Consider the following 14039-nt stretch of genomic DNA (forward strand, 5'->3'; position numbering starts at 1 on the left):
CTTTTTAATGGTGATCACTATAATAAAAATACATCTAAAGATACCATGGTGACTGGACTCTTACTTTTAAGTATCAAAGTTCCAGGATGAATGGCAGGAACTCTCATCTGTCTCAATGGTTTTTGACCCTTCAAGACATTAATAGGTGCCTCAGTGCCCTCCTGGACGGTTTTCAAAAGACCACCCACTGAACACAGGGCACTCACTAGTGATCAGTGGAGAACTGGCTGGTCAGATGCTGTTGGCTCCCTCTGTTTTCAGGTCATGCCTTGCATTAGATGACTAATACAAATACATACATTATCTCCTTATGTTACTTTTCCAAGTAAGCAATTGCTGTAGTTGCCACAATAATTTTATGTGATTGACAGTATGTGGAGGGGGAAGGGAGATCCATGATTCATAGATTCATAGATTCTAGGACTGGAAGGGACCTCGAGAGGTCATCGAGTCCAGTCTCCTGCCCGCATGGCAGGACCAAATACTGTCTAGAACATCCCTGATAGACACTTATCTAACCTACTCTTAAATATCTCCAGAGATGGAGATTCCACAACCTCCCTAGGCAATCTATTCCAGTGTTTAACCACCCTGACAGTTAGGAACTTTTTCCTAATGTCCAACCTAGACCTGCAGTTTAAACCCATTGCTTCTTGTTCTATCCTTAGAGGCTAAGGTGAACAAGTTTTCGCCCTCCTCCTTATGACACCCTTTTAAATACCTAAAAACTGCTATCATGTCCCCTCTCAGTCTTCTCTTTTCCAAACTAAACAAACCCAATTCTTTCAGCCTTCCTTCATAGGTCATGTTCTCAAGACCTTTAATCATTCTTGTTGCTCATGATGTCATGAATCAAGGGGAGATGATCCATGAAACAATGTCTATTATGATTTGGGTCCACACACTTAAAAAGCATGAAAATCCCAACTGTGTAATAAGCAACAGAGAGTCCTGTGGCACCTTTAAGACTAACAGATGTATTGGAGCATAACGAAAGTGGGCATTCACCCACGAAAGCTTATGCTCCAATACATCTGTTAGTCTTAAAGGTGCCACAGGACTCTCTGTTGCTTTTTACAGATCCAGACTAACACGGCTACCCCTCTGTTACTTGACAACTGTGTAATGTTCCCCTCCAGTTCCTTTTTTTTACTGAGTTTGTCAAAGGAGCTATTTGTTGGAATTGCCGCCATAGAGGCCGGATCCAGTTCTGCAGACCTCAGTTCCACTTGGACAGTGCTTTGTATCCTTTTTTCAGTGCCCTGTTCCCAGTAGATTCCTTGGAGAACTGATCTCTTTCTTAGCCCTTCAACTTCATAACCGACTAGGACTTTGAAATCGGTGTTGATAAGGGAATTTCAGTTCTCTGTCAGCTATGGTGTGTCGATATGGCATGTGGGACTCCTCAATCCCTAGCACATCAACAGCCTCAGCTCTTCTGAGGGGAGGAGCATTGTCTTTCTCACTAATGCAGTTAGTTTTGATGCTGTGCTGGAGCTGAGTGCCTCCTTCAGCGATATTTCAGAGGCTATTTTGGACATATTGTAGCTTGTCTTTTCCCACCTTCACTTAGGGTGTTTTGAAGTTTGTTTCTGAATTCTTTAGGGAAACAAACCCCTTCCCTTTTCCTTCTAGACTCAGCTCGTTTTATCTAACTGCGGATTGTTTCAACCTCAAGACCAATGTTCTAATACATTGACTGTGCTGAGATTTGACCTGTGTGTAGGACAAAGGTTTTTTTTCATCCTAGTTTGGCATTTTCCCCCATCCCAACACGTAAAGTGGAACGTGAACGTGATTTGCCTAGTTTCCAAGGAGATTCCACCCTTCCCTCAATTCCCACTTTTAAGGATCAGTAAAGTCCTGTATTGGTGCCTGTTGTAAAAGTACTAAACTTTAGTTACTTTTAAACAGTAAATAATCACCTCGCTTGACAATTATTGTTAGCAGTATGGATCAGCTTGGGAAAGGAATAGGTGACAAATTGTGGGCACAAGATAGTTGACATAAAAATGCATGGGATTTTGTGAAGAATCCTGCTTGATGCTTCCATTTCGATTTGGAGTTAAGTGCTTGGGAGAGCTGGGTTTAAGTGACCTTGGACAAGTCACCAAGGGTCAGATTTTTAAAGATATTCAGGCACCTAAAGATGCAGATAAGCGCCTAGTGGGATTTTCAAAAGTGGCAGGGTCCCTAACTCCCACTGAAATTAATGGGAGTTAGGTGCTTAAGCACCTGGTGGCATTTTCAAAAGTGCCTCAGTGCTGAGCTGTGAATTCTGTGTTGCACCCCTTAGAGGCACAGCACAGAATCTCACCCTGAGAGTTCCAGCTGTTTTATATACAGTGTCTCTGTTCATACAGAGAGACCATGTGATGTTTTTAGAGATTATATACAGGGATCACTTGATCCATCGATGACATAAAGCTGTCTGTGGGGTTGACCATGGTAGTTTTTTAACAGGACCAGATATATTGCACAGTAGTGTAGGATAGGAAGTGAAGGATCTCCAACTGAAATAGCAGGAAGAGATAGCATGTAAGTTTGAACACTACAAAACCTCAAACAGTTTAGCCATGTAACACTTAGATAACAAGGCTATCCCTGATTGGACATAAGGTGTAGTTTTTTTAATGGTGAGAGTAATTAATCATTGGCACAATGTACCAAGGTTCATAATGAAGTCTTCAAGACTGATAATTTTTAAATCAAGATTGCATGTTTTTCTAACAGATATGGTCTAGGAATTATTTTGGGGGCAGTTCTATGGCCTGTGTTATACAAGAGGTCAGACTAGGTGATCACAATGGTCCCTTCTGGCCTTAGAGGCTATGAATGTATAGGGCTCAGTCTTGCAAAGTCATCAGCACATCAATTTCACTGATTTCAGTGGAAGCAGAGGGAAGCACTCAGTATTATTTGCAAGAGGTGCTCAGAACTTGGCAGGGATGATGTTCATTTCATATCTCAAACAGTCCTCTTTAAAAAAACAGCAAATAACCCCAATCACCAGAATAACAGGTAACAGACCCAACTACCTGAGTTATTAACACACAAAAAAAATAATTTAGGATAGAATTTTTGAAGGCACTCACCATTGGCCTAGCTCTGTTGTCAGTGATATTGCTAAAATCCCACCCTTCAGGGCCATAGTCAAGGTGAACTTGCCAGTGTAGTGTGTAACAGACCACAAAAAACCCCCAGAGTGCTTCTTACAATTTAAACAATGACTTTACAATTTCTAAGAAAATATGAGATATATTTGAGCCCCACCTACTGTACATAACCCAAAGACCATGACTTCTTTGCAATTTTTATGCACAAATTAACAAGCATAGTTTGCACGCTAAAGCTCAGAACCAACGGAGAACTTATGTTATCAGTTGATACTTCCCCTTTACGGAGTGCCGTGTACTCCTGCAGCCCCTGCTGGTCCCACTCCATGTCCAAAGTCACGAAATTGTCCCAGGAGGACTTCTGCAATCAGCAAGCTTTTCCCAGTTCTCAGGCAAGTAGCTCCGCTCCATTGCTTTTGCAACAACTAGGCACTTTGCACCTAATACAGCCCCTCCTCCTCTGCTGCCCCAGCTGAGGCTTCCGTAGCATAAGCTCCATTAAAACAATGAGGAGAACTGCAAACATTTGCACTATAAACAGCCAGGTTGAGCTTTCCTTCACAGGTCTGATCCTAGAGCGTAGCCCAGCAAAGTGCTACATCCTTTCCTGAGCCTACGGACTGCGTTTGTGCCTGGCCTTTCTGTGGGCCACACAAGGAGGAGGTTTCAGCTCTCCCCCATGCAGTTGCACAAGGGCCAATCTGGCCCTTAGATAACATAGCTACCCCTGACAGTAAGCACTTGCTGAAGGAGGTTCTTAGTTGCTCTTCTACGAAAGATCCCTGAGAGGGTCCTCTGGCAGTTTTAGATGATCAGAAGTTTATTAATGACCTAAGAATTGTATTCTTATTTCTTTTCATAGACTTATAAGCAGAATTGTGTAAACATGGAGTCTCATTCCATTTTGTTTGACTTAATAAAAGGAAATCAAGGCCAAATTGCACCTGATTTTAAAAAGGCATAACTTCCACTGACGTCCTACTTCAGCCCCAAAGGAATGCGTAAATCCATAGTGGTCAGATACCAGAGTGATGGCTAATAATAATCTGGGTAAGAGAGTCAGACACCAGTCCCCACATTCCAACCATGGAACATTGCTTTAGCAGCCAACCTGGGGCTGACTTTGGCTGGGCAGGGGAGCAGTGGGGTTGTGGAAAGGAGTAGGGCCAGAGGCTCCACTTGCATGCACATCCTTCAGTCCAGGATGTGGAGACACTGGTGCCATGGAGTCTTGTGCCATTGGGCTAAAGCAGCCTCCATGGAACAGCTCTATAGCCTAGAGGGAAGATTCGCACCTCCCATCTGTGCTGATACTTCGACTGAGCTCTGAATCCCTGAATTATGCCTTCAGGGCTTATATGGTGTGTGGGGCCTGGTATGGACCCTCTGTGGTAGGGTGAATTTACCTTATTATGAATACATATTTTCAATAACGGTATGAAACTAAAGCAGGTGGGACTAGTAATGTGAACTTCTGTTTTAAACATGACGTTCAACATTAGAAACGTGCATCGTGAACATGTTTTGGAATGATAATATCTATAAAATATGTAACAGTGGGTCTGGTTTCCTGGCAGCCCAATGTGGTGTTTGCTGCAACAAAAGTCTTGTGGCACTAACAATAATTCTAAAAAGACTGCTTCAGCTGCTTTACTCTTTAAACAAACATAGTTTGAGAAATAGGGAATCAGCCGAAGGATATTGGAGGTTTTGAAGTTGGTCAGTGCCTAAGTTGAGCATGATTAAAAAAATGATGTTGCTTTAGCTGGCTTTGTGGCCACAAACAGCATTGCCAGCTGGGAAACATCAATTCTGGGCACAGATGGACAGTTTCAGGTTTATTCCAAACTATTACCAGATCCAACTGCCTCATGGATCCCATGCGTGTAAATACTACAATTCCTTGGAAAGGGAATCTGGGCTGCTTTGTGCCAAACTGTAGAAATGGTATTGGCAATGAGAACAGCCATATGCCTGTTCTCTGAGGTAGAGAAAAAAAATCAGTACTGGGTGTAGTGTTCAGTAAGCACTCAGTCATCTGGTTTGTCAGGAGAAGGCAGCACAATGCTTATGTTAACACCATGAGCACTCGGATCAAACTAACTTTGCTCAGGCTTCTGAGCATGCTCAGAGGATTAATACACAGGTCACCTTGTTTCTACCCTTGCCATGAACACATATAGATGTTCTATAATTGTTATGGTAAAACTGAGGTTAAACAGACGGGTGTTGTATTGTGTCCTAGAGGTGGTCATTCTTACCTTATGTGGAATGGATTCTACAGCCCATCCTATTTTGCCTGTTCTCTCACTGCTTCATCAGCTTACCTGGCTATTGAGTCAAATTTACATGGAGTTCACAATTTTGATTCAACACTTTTGCTTGGCCCATCTTGTTTCCATGCTTTCCAAACTTCATACCTAAATCTAAACCTTTCTTTTGCTAGCCACTGCACACTGCTTTTCCATTAGGGTCCTGATTCCATCTATTTTCTATTTTTTGCCTCTCTTTGATGTAACAAACTCCACCTATAGATTCTTTTCTGCTACGTAATATATTATTTCTGTACATGGACTTTCAAATGTCTTCTAAAACTTTTAGGGTGAAATCCTAGCCCAGCTGAGGTCAAGCAGAGTTTTGCCATTGAAATCAATGGGCCCCTTAGCCTCAGCTCCTTCCCCAAACACCGCACCTGATTCTGCAAGGTTCTGTGCATTCATCTTCGCAGGCCTGAGCCCATTCTTAGTTCTTCCCCATTCATATTCTTATTTTGTAATATTTGTTGGCGGCCTGGATCTCTTTACATTCTGTTTTGTGGTGCTCCTTGTGTTCATAATTCATTGTTGTGCCTTCCAGAAGTATTCTGTAAAATAAATACCTTATAATCATGATGCCTTTTGTATTGTAGTAGTAAGATGATCAGTAATAAGTGGTACTTTTAAAGCAGTTAAATACTACTAGTGTCGTTATTTATTGATCTACTAAGAATTTGTGGCCTCCAGCACTATAGTATCTGAGTGTCTTAGAAGGAAAGCTTAATAATTATATATTAATAATGTGTTTAGAAGTGTGCTTGGAATGAGCCCACCATGGAAGCACCCCTTCACAAATCAGCAGATATTAACCTCTGTTATATGGTATGTGTATAGAGTAAGCAGAAGGTGGGTGTTAAGTTTAACCATTGTGATGCCATTGTGTTGTGATATCTATCAAGAATACGTTACGCAGGAAGTATAGCATGGGACTAGGGCCCTTGCTCTACTCCACACATCTGTAAATATAAACCCCCATTATGTTACCAGCGTATCTCTGACACCGTATATCATTGTGCTAAAACTGAATTTGCACTGTGCTGTCACTCAGTCATATTACATAAGAGCTTGCAATGCATCTGCCCACACAATGCCTGGCTCAAGCCAGGCCTAATAGCCCTCAATTACATGAGCACTAAGTTATTATTTATTGATTATTTATGATATGCTAGATGCTGTATCAGACTCAAAAACAAAGACAGTCTTTGATCCGAAGAGCTTAAATGATTGAGAGTGTAATTTTCAGGGATGTTCTCTGTTTGCAAATATTGAACTCTGACAGCAGGGAGAAATAGGCTTTGCACAAGGTGTTAAGTGTATTCAGTATACACAGAAGGACAGGCTATAGCTCCTTGGGATTCAGAATAGCTCCTGGGAATGTGTCCAACTGTCCAGTGGGTTTTAACAGATCAGTATTCCAAACAAAAACAAAACAATCAGGTTGGAAATTTAAAATACCAGTCATCAATTGGCAACCGTGAGGTGAAAAAGGATTCCCACGAGGGAGGCGGTTTTGATTCCACAAGCTTGCTAGGCTCCACTGGGAAATACCTTTCCCTTCTGAGGTTCCCTTTGCAGCAGTGTGTATGGTTGCTCAGCAGCAGCAGGAGCGAGAGGGGTGGAACGCAGAATGTTTAGCTGGTTTCCTCGGTAACAGCACCCTGCCGAAGGGAAGCAGTTATGCTGGATACACAGCGGAGCCGGTGCGAGTGGACAGCGGAGCCTTGACGTAAGTTATTGTTCCGCCATTCGGGCTCTGCTGCAATGTTTCTCTCGTGGCTGGGTTCTGTGGGAAAGTGGTTAGAGCAAATCGTTTTTAAAAAGCAACGCACGTGCCTGGGTGGGTCCTGGAGGCCGTGCACCGGGCCGTGCGGAATGAGCGAGTTACGACGAGAAGGTGCAGTGAAAGGGCGCTACAGAAAACCAACAGTTGCCAATTTTCACGCGGTAAATAAGCACCCCGATTTTCACCATAAGCCAAAAATCAAGCTAATCCCATTTCAAAACAAGGCCAAAACAAGCCAACCCCTAAGAACCCCAACACTCTATGTGACTAGATCCCCCCAGCCAGGGCCAGATTAACTCTCCTGTGGGCCTAGGGCTATTCGATTTTATGGGGCCCCTGGGGGGTTGGAGTGCAGGAGGGGGCTCAGGCCTGGGGCAGGGGATTGCGATGCGGAAGGGGGTGCAGCTCCAGCTGGGGGGTGGGGCCAGGGATGGGACGGGGGTTGGGGTGCAGCAAGAGGTTTGGGGTGTGGGCTGAGTGTTAAAAATCACCATTTCCCTCCTCTCATGTCTCTCTTCTGGAACATTTTGGCAGATGTTTTGGCTCAAATCACTAAATATTCTGAAGAGCTCAGCCTTGTCACTCCCACAGCGGCAGCCTCCACTGCACTAGGAATACCTGTGAGCTGCCAGAGCAGTAGCAGCACTGTGGGTAGGGGAATGGAGAGAGCCCGGCTGGGCTGCCTGGACAACCCCTTCTTCTTTCCTTGCACCCCCAGGCCAGCACATAGCCCCAGCTTCTGGGTGGGCAAGAGAGAGAGTCAGCCCAGGCTCCTCTGTTTGCCAGGAGCTGGGAATGGGCGACAGGGGATGGATCACTTGATCATTACCTGTTCTGTTCATTCCCTCTGAGGCACCTGGCACTGGCCACTGTCGGAACACAGGATACTGGGCTAGATGGACCTTTGGTCTGACCCAGTAGGGCCGTTCTTACGTTCCCCTGTAAATCTGCCCTAGACCCTGCACATGGTCTTTAGCAGCCTATATCCTCTGGGACACCATCTGGGGCAGGAGCCCCCTGAATTCCCAAGTAGGGAGGGGCAAGGGAGATGAGCCATGCTCCCACCCACCTTTAGTACTATAGTATATTTTCTCATAGGGCCCCTACCTCATTCAGTATACAGGATAGATTCACAAGGGGGGAGCAAATTAAGTTTGCAAAGGCATTCCTAACTTAATTCTGGCATTTCTTAATCTTAACTTTTGAGTGCTTGAATTTGCAACCTTAATAATGTTCTTTAACATAGTTTGTTGTATGTAATTTCCTATATTATAACAATGCCCAGAGGTCTGATCTGGACCCCTTTGTGCTAAGTTTTGTACAAGCACATTCAAAGACACAGTTCTTGCTCCAGAGCATTTAGAATCTAAGATCAGATTAGAATCTAAACTTGTCTCCTTATAACAAAATGCAATGGGCCAAGTTCAGATGGGATGTGTAAGTTAGATCCCCTTTCTCTAGTTTAGGTTCCCTTTAAGCTATTTATACACACTTAGGTCTAAAGGATTATAAATTGATGTAATGTGTATACCATGGAGCCTGGAATGAGATGTAAAAGGTGTAAAACAATGTAAGGGAGGAGCTAATTAATATACATCTTTTAACTCTTTGATGTGCAAATTACAATAACACACACTACAGACAGGGCCGGCTCCAGGCACTAGCGAAGGAAGCAGGTGCTTGGGGCAGCCAACAGAAAGGGGCGGCACGTCCAGGTCTTTGGCGGCAATTTGGCGGCGGGTCCCTCAGTCCCTCTCTTCCTCTTTGAGCTGCCGCCGAAGTGCCGCCAAAGAGGAAGAGAGGGAGTGTAGGACCCGCCGCCAAATTGCCGCCGAAGAATGAAGTGGCGCAATTGAGCTGCTGCCAAAGTGCCGCTGATTGGCTTCCCCCCCCCCCCACTTGGGGTGGCAAAAAAGCTAGAGTCGGCCCTGACTACAGACACCAGGCGAGTGGGTGTAAGTAGCTCTGTGGCTGCACTGTTTAGTGTAAGGGAATCTAATTTACATTTCATGACTGAATGTGACTCTGTGAGTCTACAGGAGTCTACATAAATAAGTTTAGAAAGAGTCTAGAGGGAATCTAAGTTGGCATATCATAAACTTTGAGGGATCTGTATGAAAGCATAGATTTGCTTCCACTTAGCCTCCCTCTAGACTTTTTTACTTACCTGTGACTCTGGTCCAACACGTGGATTTAATTGCTATATTTAGTATAAAACTGGGTGTTAATTTAATCAAGGTGCTGGATTGGTTAAATATGCCAGGACTTCTCTTCTGGTTTTAATTGTGTGAATTTAGTGATCCTGAAAAACTGAAGTTCCTTTTTTTTAAAAAATCCACAGAACAGGTGCAGCATAGGCAGCAGCAATGAACGTTTCCCCACACTGCCCTACTATTGCACCTCAAATCTGACCTGGAGGAGATGACCTCCAGGGTTAGTTCAGTCTCCAAAGCCACAGGAGAACTGTGGGCTACCATGACTCTGCCCCACAAGGAACTAAAAAGACAACTTGTGAGCGTGCTCTGATCTCAGCCCAGCTCTATTCTCTCCATCAAGGGCGGAGCACTCCTCGGGCCCTCCCCTGGCTGCACCCGGGAGTACCGCACTGTAATGGCTAGATGCTGCATTGCCTTTTTGCCTCCCTACATGCACCCATCCTACTGGTCACTCTATTGTGCTGCAGGAGAAAATAAAAGCATCTGCTACAAAGGGGTTTTGTTTTGTTTATTTAAAGAAACAAGCTGGGATTTAATTGATGAGGGATAACCCCATTAACCCTTCATTTCCAGCTGTCATAGCCTCTCCCCTTCCTTAAACCTCGCAGTGTGCTCTTTTCTCTCTCATGTGCTTTCACAACAAAATCATGACCTTATAACAGTGGTTCCCAAACTTCAACAACCTGTGAACCCCTTTCACTAAAATGTCGAGTCTCGGGAACCCCCTCCTAAAAATGTATATTTCCAGGGATTTTCTTCTTTATCTGAGTATAAATGATAAAAGCAGTGCTCTGGGAAATATAAAATTTGTTTTTATGACATGCATATTACACACTATTTATTATTTATTATTATTTATCATTACAGTATTTTTATTACATTATGAAAATGGCAACACTCTTCCAAGAGCTCACTTTCATAGCTTGTATCACTTTGAATAAGCCTGTTATAAGACAAGGCTCCTATGTTTCATCAAGGAGTATCAGATGTGAAACATCATGAAGGTATTTAAGAAGCCAACTCAAAGAGTTCCTCCTACACAAGCATTCAGGTCTTGAGCAGTCCAGGCAAACAATGCACGTTACAACAAAGCTTAAACTTGTTCTTCATAATAATTAAAAAAAACAATACTAGCTGCCTATTTAATTTTAAAAACAGCAAAAAATATCCACCTCTCTTTCCATTTCTTATAAGGAGTCTTGAAGTTTAAATCTCCTCAGTGTGATAGATATGCTTGCTTTGATCTGCTTAGCTCGTGAAAGTCCAGTGACTCCGGGCTGCTGGCCCTGCGCTGCCCAGGGTCCCTAAGGAAAGCTCTGTCCGCCATTAGGGAATTTTTTTCCGAGAACCCCCTGTAACATTTTGCGAACCCCCAGGGGTTCACGAACCCCAGTTTGGGAACCACTGCCTTATAAGAACATTCAGTTCAATCCCTCCAGCACAAGTCTGTCCAGATAACAATTAAACTGTTTTAGAATTAGAAGTGAATTAGAATTGGCATTCTAAAAAGAAAAGAAGAATGTAAACCATGGAGGGTGGGAGGAGAGGGAGAATTGGGTGGTTTGTCACTTTCTCATATCAATTTACTATCAAGGAAAATTGTAACCAAACCTTGGCAAATCTCCTTATTAAAAACCCGTGTCCCACACTCTGCCAGACCTAGCCCCAAACAAGGGGTGGCCACAGACAATACTGATCTGTCACGTCGTGTTATGTTAGATGGAGCAGTGATTGAACCATGTTTAAATATGATTTTCAAACTTTATCCTATGGCCAGCAAAGATAGGGGCTGAAGTGTGACTTTCTGTCCAACTAAGCTGGTAGATTAGGTTTTGTTTTTTGCAGTTCCTCAGCCACTGTTCTTACATAGCAAGGGCTGGGAAGAACCTGCACCTAGATTTATTTTAAATGATTTTTTAGCTGCTCACTACAGCCACTGCATATGTGCCAGTGGGAGTGAGTTGCTGAGGAGCTGCAACAGAACCCCTGACTCTTGGATGCTCAGTGCATACGTCTGCAAAGCCTGGTTTGTCCAACAGATTTGTTGGGTAAATACCAACCTACATATAGTGACGAAAAAGCTGTGATAACTGGCTGGTGTGCATGGAGTCAAATGATGTTAGGGCTATACTCAAAAACCACGCTGAGTAGCTTAGGCTCCTACATATGCCAAATACTTCTCCTCCTAACATGTCTATCTTGGCTGCCCACACTATATTAGACAAACTTTTTGCCGCAACTGAGTTTAAACTTAAGCACCTTAGTTACACTTGATTATTTAGCTACTGTAGACTGAATCACACACTGGGTCTAGTATTAAGGTCCTGATCCTGCAAGCTTTTATGCATACACATGCTTAACTTTAAGCACATGAGTAATCTCATTGAAATCAGTGAGACTACTCTTGTGTTTAAAGTTAAGCAAAGGCATAAATAGGTGTAGGATAAGGGTTTTATGCACAGCTCTCCTACATTGCTTCCTGATGAAACTACGCAGACATCCTCTGTCAGATGCTTTGCAGAAATGGCATTTTCCTGAGTGACTTCAAAGAGACCACGACACCACAGTGATCTGATTTAAGACATAACTTTGAAACAGAATGTGAGTGACAATCAGATGTGTTACAAAAGTATTTTTTTTTAAAAAGCCTCAATTCCTCCCTGCAAAAAAATCAGGAAATTCCCCTCACAGTTTTCCATGTCACTAATATTTTTGGCAACTCTTGGAATTCTTTCTTATAATTTTCCACAGATCACTGTGTTTGCAGTCTATCTCGCTGTAGAGTCTAATGTCATTCAAGGGTCCTACAAAAATTCCCATCACAATTTCCACCTATGGGTATGGTTGTAGGGATGAGATCAGCAATTTACTGGGCATGGAGAATGGATTCAGTCTTTTAGCCCTACAGGTGGTACTCCCAGCTCAAGATTGAGGCATGCTGAATGGGGCACATTGTGGGGAAGTCATGTTGAATTTGACACGACTGCTTCCTGTGCTGTTTGGTTTGATACTTCGTGGGCTTGGCTATCCAGGGCTGAGAATCCAACCACTAATTTCACTTAAAATATTCTATTATGAAGCTAGAAGAGGTGAGGCATATGTTCAATGTTTTTCTCAACTAAAACTATACTACTTTTTGTTGTTTTCTGTGATATAATCATCAGTTTTACTATGGCGGAAAGCAAGCAAGAGAGGAGCCTGACTCATCTTTTAGATGGCTTGGAAAAGGCCCACAGAGCCGATGTTCAACTTTACACTTCAGGACACTTAAACCATAACAAGCTTTATAAGCCCCGAGAGAATGTAAAACCGGGATACTGGGACAGCGCCAAGATATCAACACATTTCATGACAGGAAGAAAGCAACTCCCAGCTCAAAATATATGCAATGAGACAGCCAAGAAGGTGAAAAATACTTTGGCTGATTTCACCCCCAGCACCACACTGGTTCCAGTGCGTGCCAAATCTGCCTCTCCTATCTACAGAAACGCTCAGGCACTCCTGGCCAGTGTTGATCGCCCAGTGAATGGCCCATTAACTTCTACTCCTTTGGAAAAGCAGTTGAAAGAGCTTAAAAAGAAAATAGAGGAGGAAACCGACAGACTCAATAAACCACTTAAAAGAGAAGAGTTAGATGTGCCAGTGATGAAGGTGTTGAAGTACAAGCCAGTTAAGAACAGTCGACGTTGTGCTGCTGAAGTTGCTAAGGACGAGTACCAGTTTATGCCTTCATATTTGGCTGGAGTGACTAAAACTGATCAGTTTAACAAGTTTTTACATTTTCAGAGGGATTTTATTGCCAAGCAGGATCTGCTAGAGAATGACATCACTGGGAGCAAAGCATCAGAGCGGCATGAAAGGAAGTTGGCTCAGGTAAGGAAAAGCATGTCAATAATTATTACAAAAACAACACATACTCCCCCCACCCCCACCCCACCGCCCCCCAAATCCTACAAACCTTCTAAGCTGGACAGGGTAAGAAATGATAAATCTGATCATTGCTATGAGAGAGGCCCACTCATTGTAGCCAAGGAGGTACAGTAAGAGATTCATTTAGTAGTAGTTAGAGACAGAAAAGCCTTGTTAGGTTCTCATTTGGGCACCCAACTGCAGTGCTGGGTCACCTACCAGCTGATTAATGCTGCTGTGAGCGGGGAAATGTATTTCAGTCTGGGCATGTGAGAGAATCATTTTTACAAGGGCTTGTGTCCCTTGATCCTTTTCATGGTGTGCAGGGGTGTGAGGATGGGTACAAATTTGTTCTAGGCCAAGGAAGAGTCATAGCACAGGCTGACAGTGTGTCAGTATTGGTCCCACTGACCATGCATAGCATGGGGTCTTTCTCAGAAGCACACGGTATTGGCCAATCCTGATCTTGCTCTTGAGTTCCTGCTGTTAAGTTTAAGAATACATGCTACCAGTGATTACTAACCATGATTTGATTTGGGATGAGGCTTTGGGCTTTGCATACTAGATGACTCCAGCTGGGCACTCTATTCAGCTTGAATCAAGAGAGAGTTTGGGAGGTGATGTAGCCAAGCTTTTTGCATCCACCCTTCAATGCAAGTGGTCTCCCACTCTAAAACTGGCCTTGATTAAGGGTGTCCTG

The 14039-nt window shown here is 43.4% G+C and overlaps 1 protein-coding gene across 1 annotated transcript in view; it reads left to right on the plus strand.

The window, feature by feature from the left end:
* The first annotated feature begins 12601 nt into the window (after positions 1 to 12601).
* Positions 12602 to 14039, plus strand: part of CUNH6orf118 (chromosome unknown C6orf118 homolog) — a 42102-nt gene continuing 40664 nt past the window's right edge. The window contains exon 1 of the mRNA XM_024213319.3: positions 12602 to 13303. Coding sequence (XP_024069087.2) covers positions 12602 to 13303 — 702 coding nt within the window. The remainder of the gene's footprint in view (positions 13304 to 14039) is intronic.

This window comes from Terrapene carolina, unplaced genomic scaffold (assembly GCF_002925995.2).
Source record: "Terrapene carolina triunguis isolate 2854851 unplaced genomic scaffold, T_m_triunguis-2.0 Scaffold85, whole genome shotgun sequence".
Lineage (NCBI taxonomy): Eukaryota > Metazoa > Chordata > Testudines > Emydidae > Terrapene > Terrapene triunguis.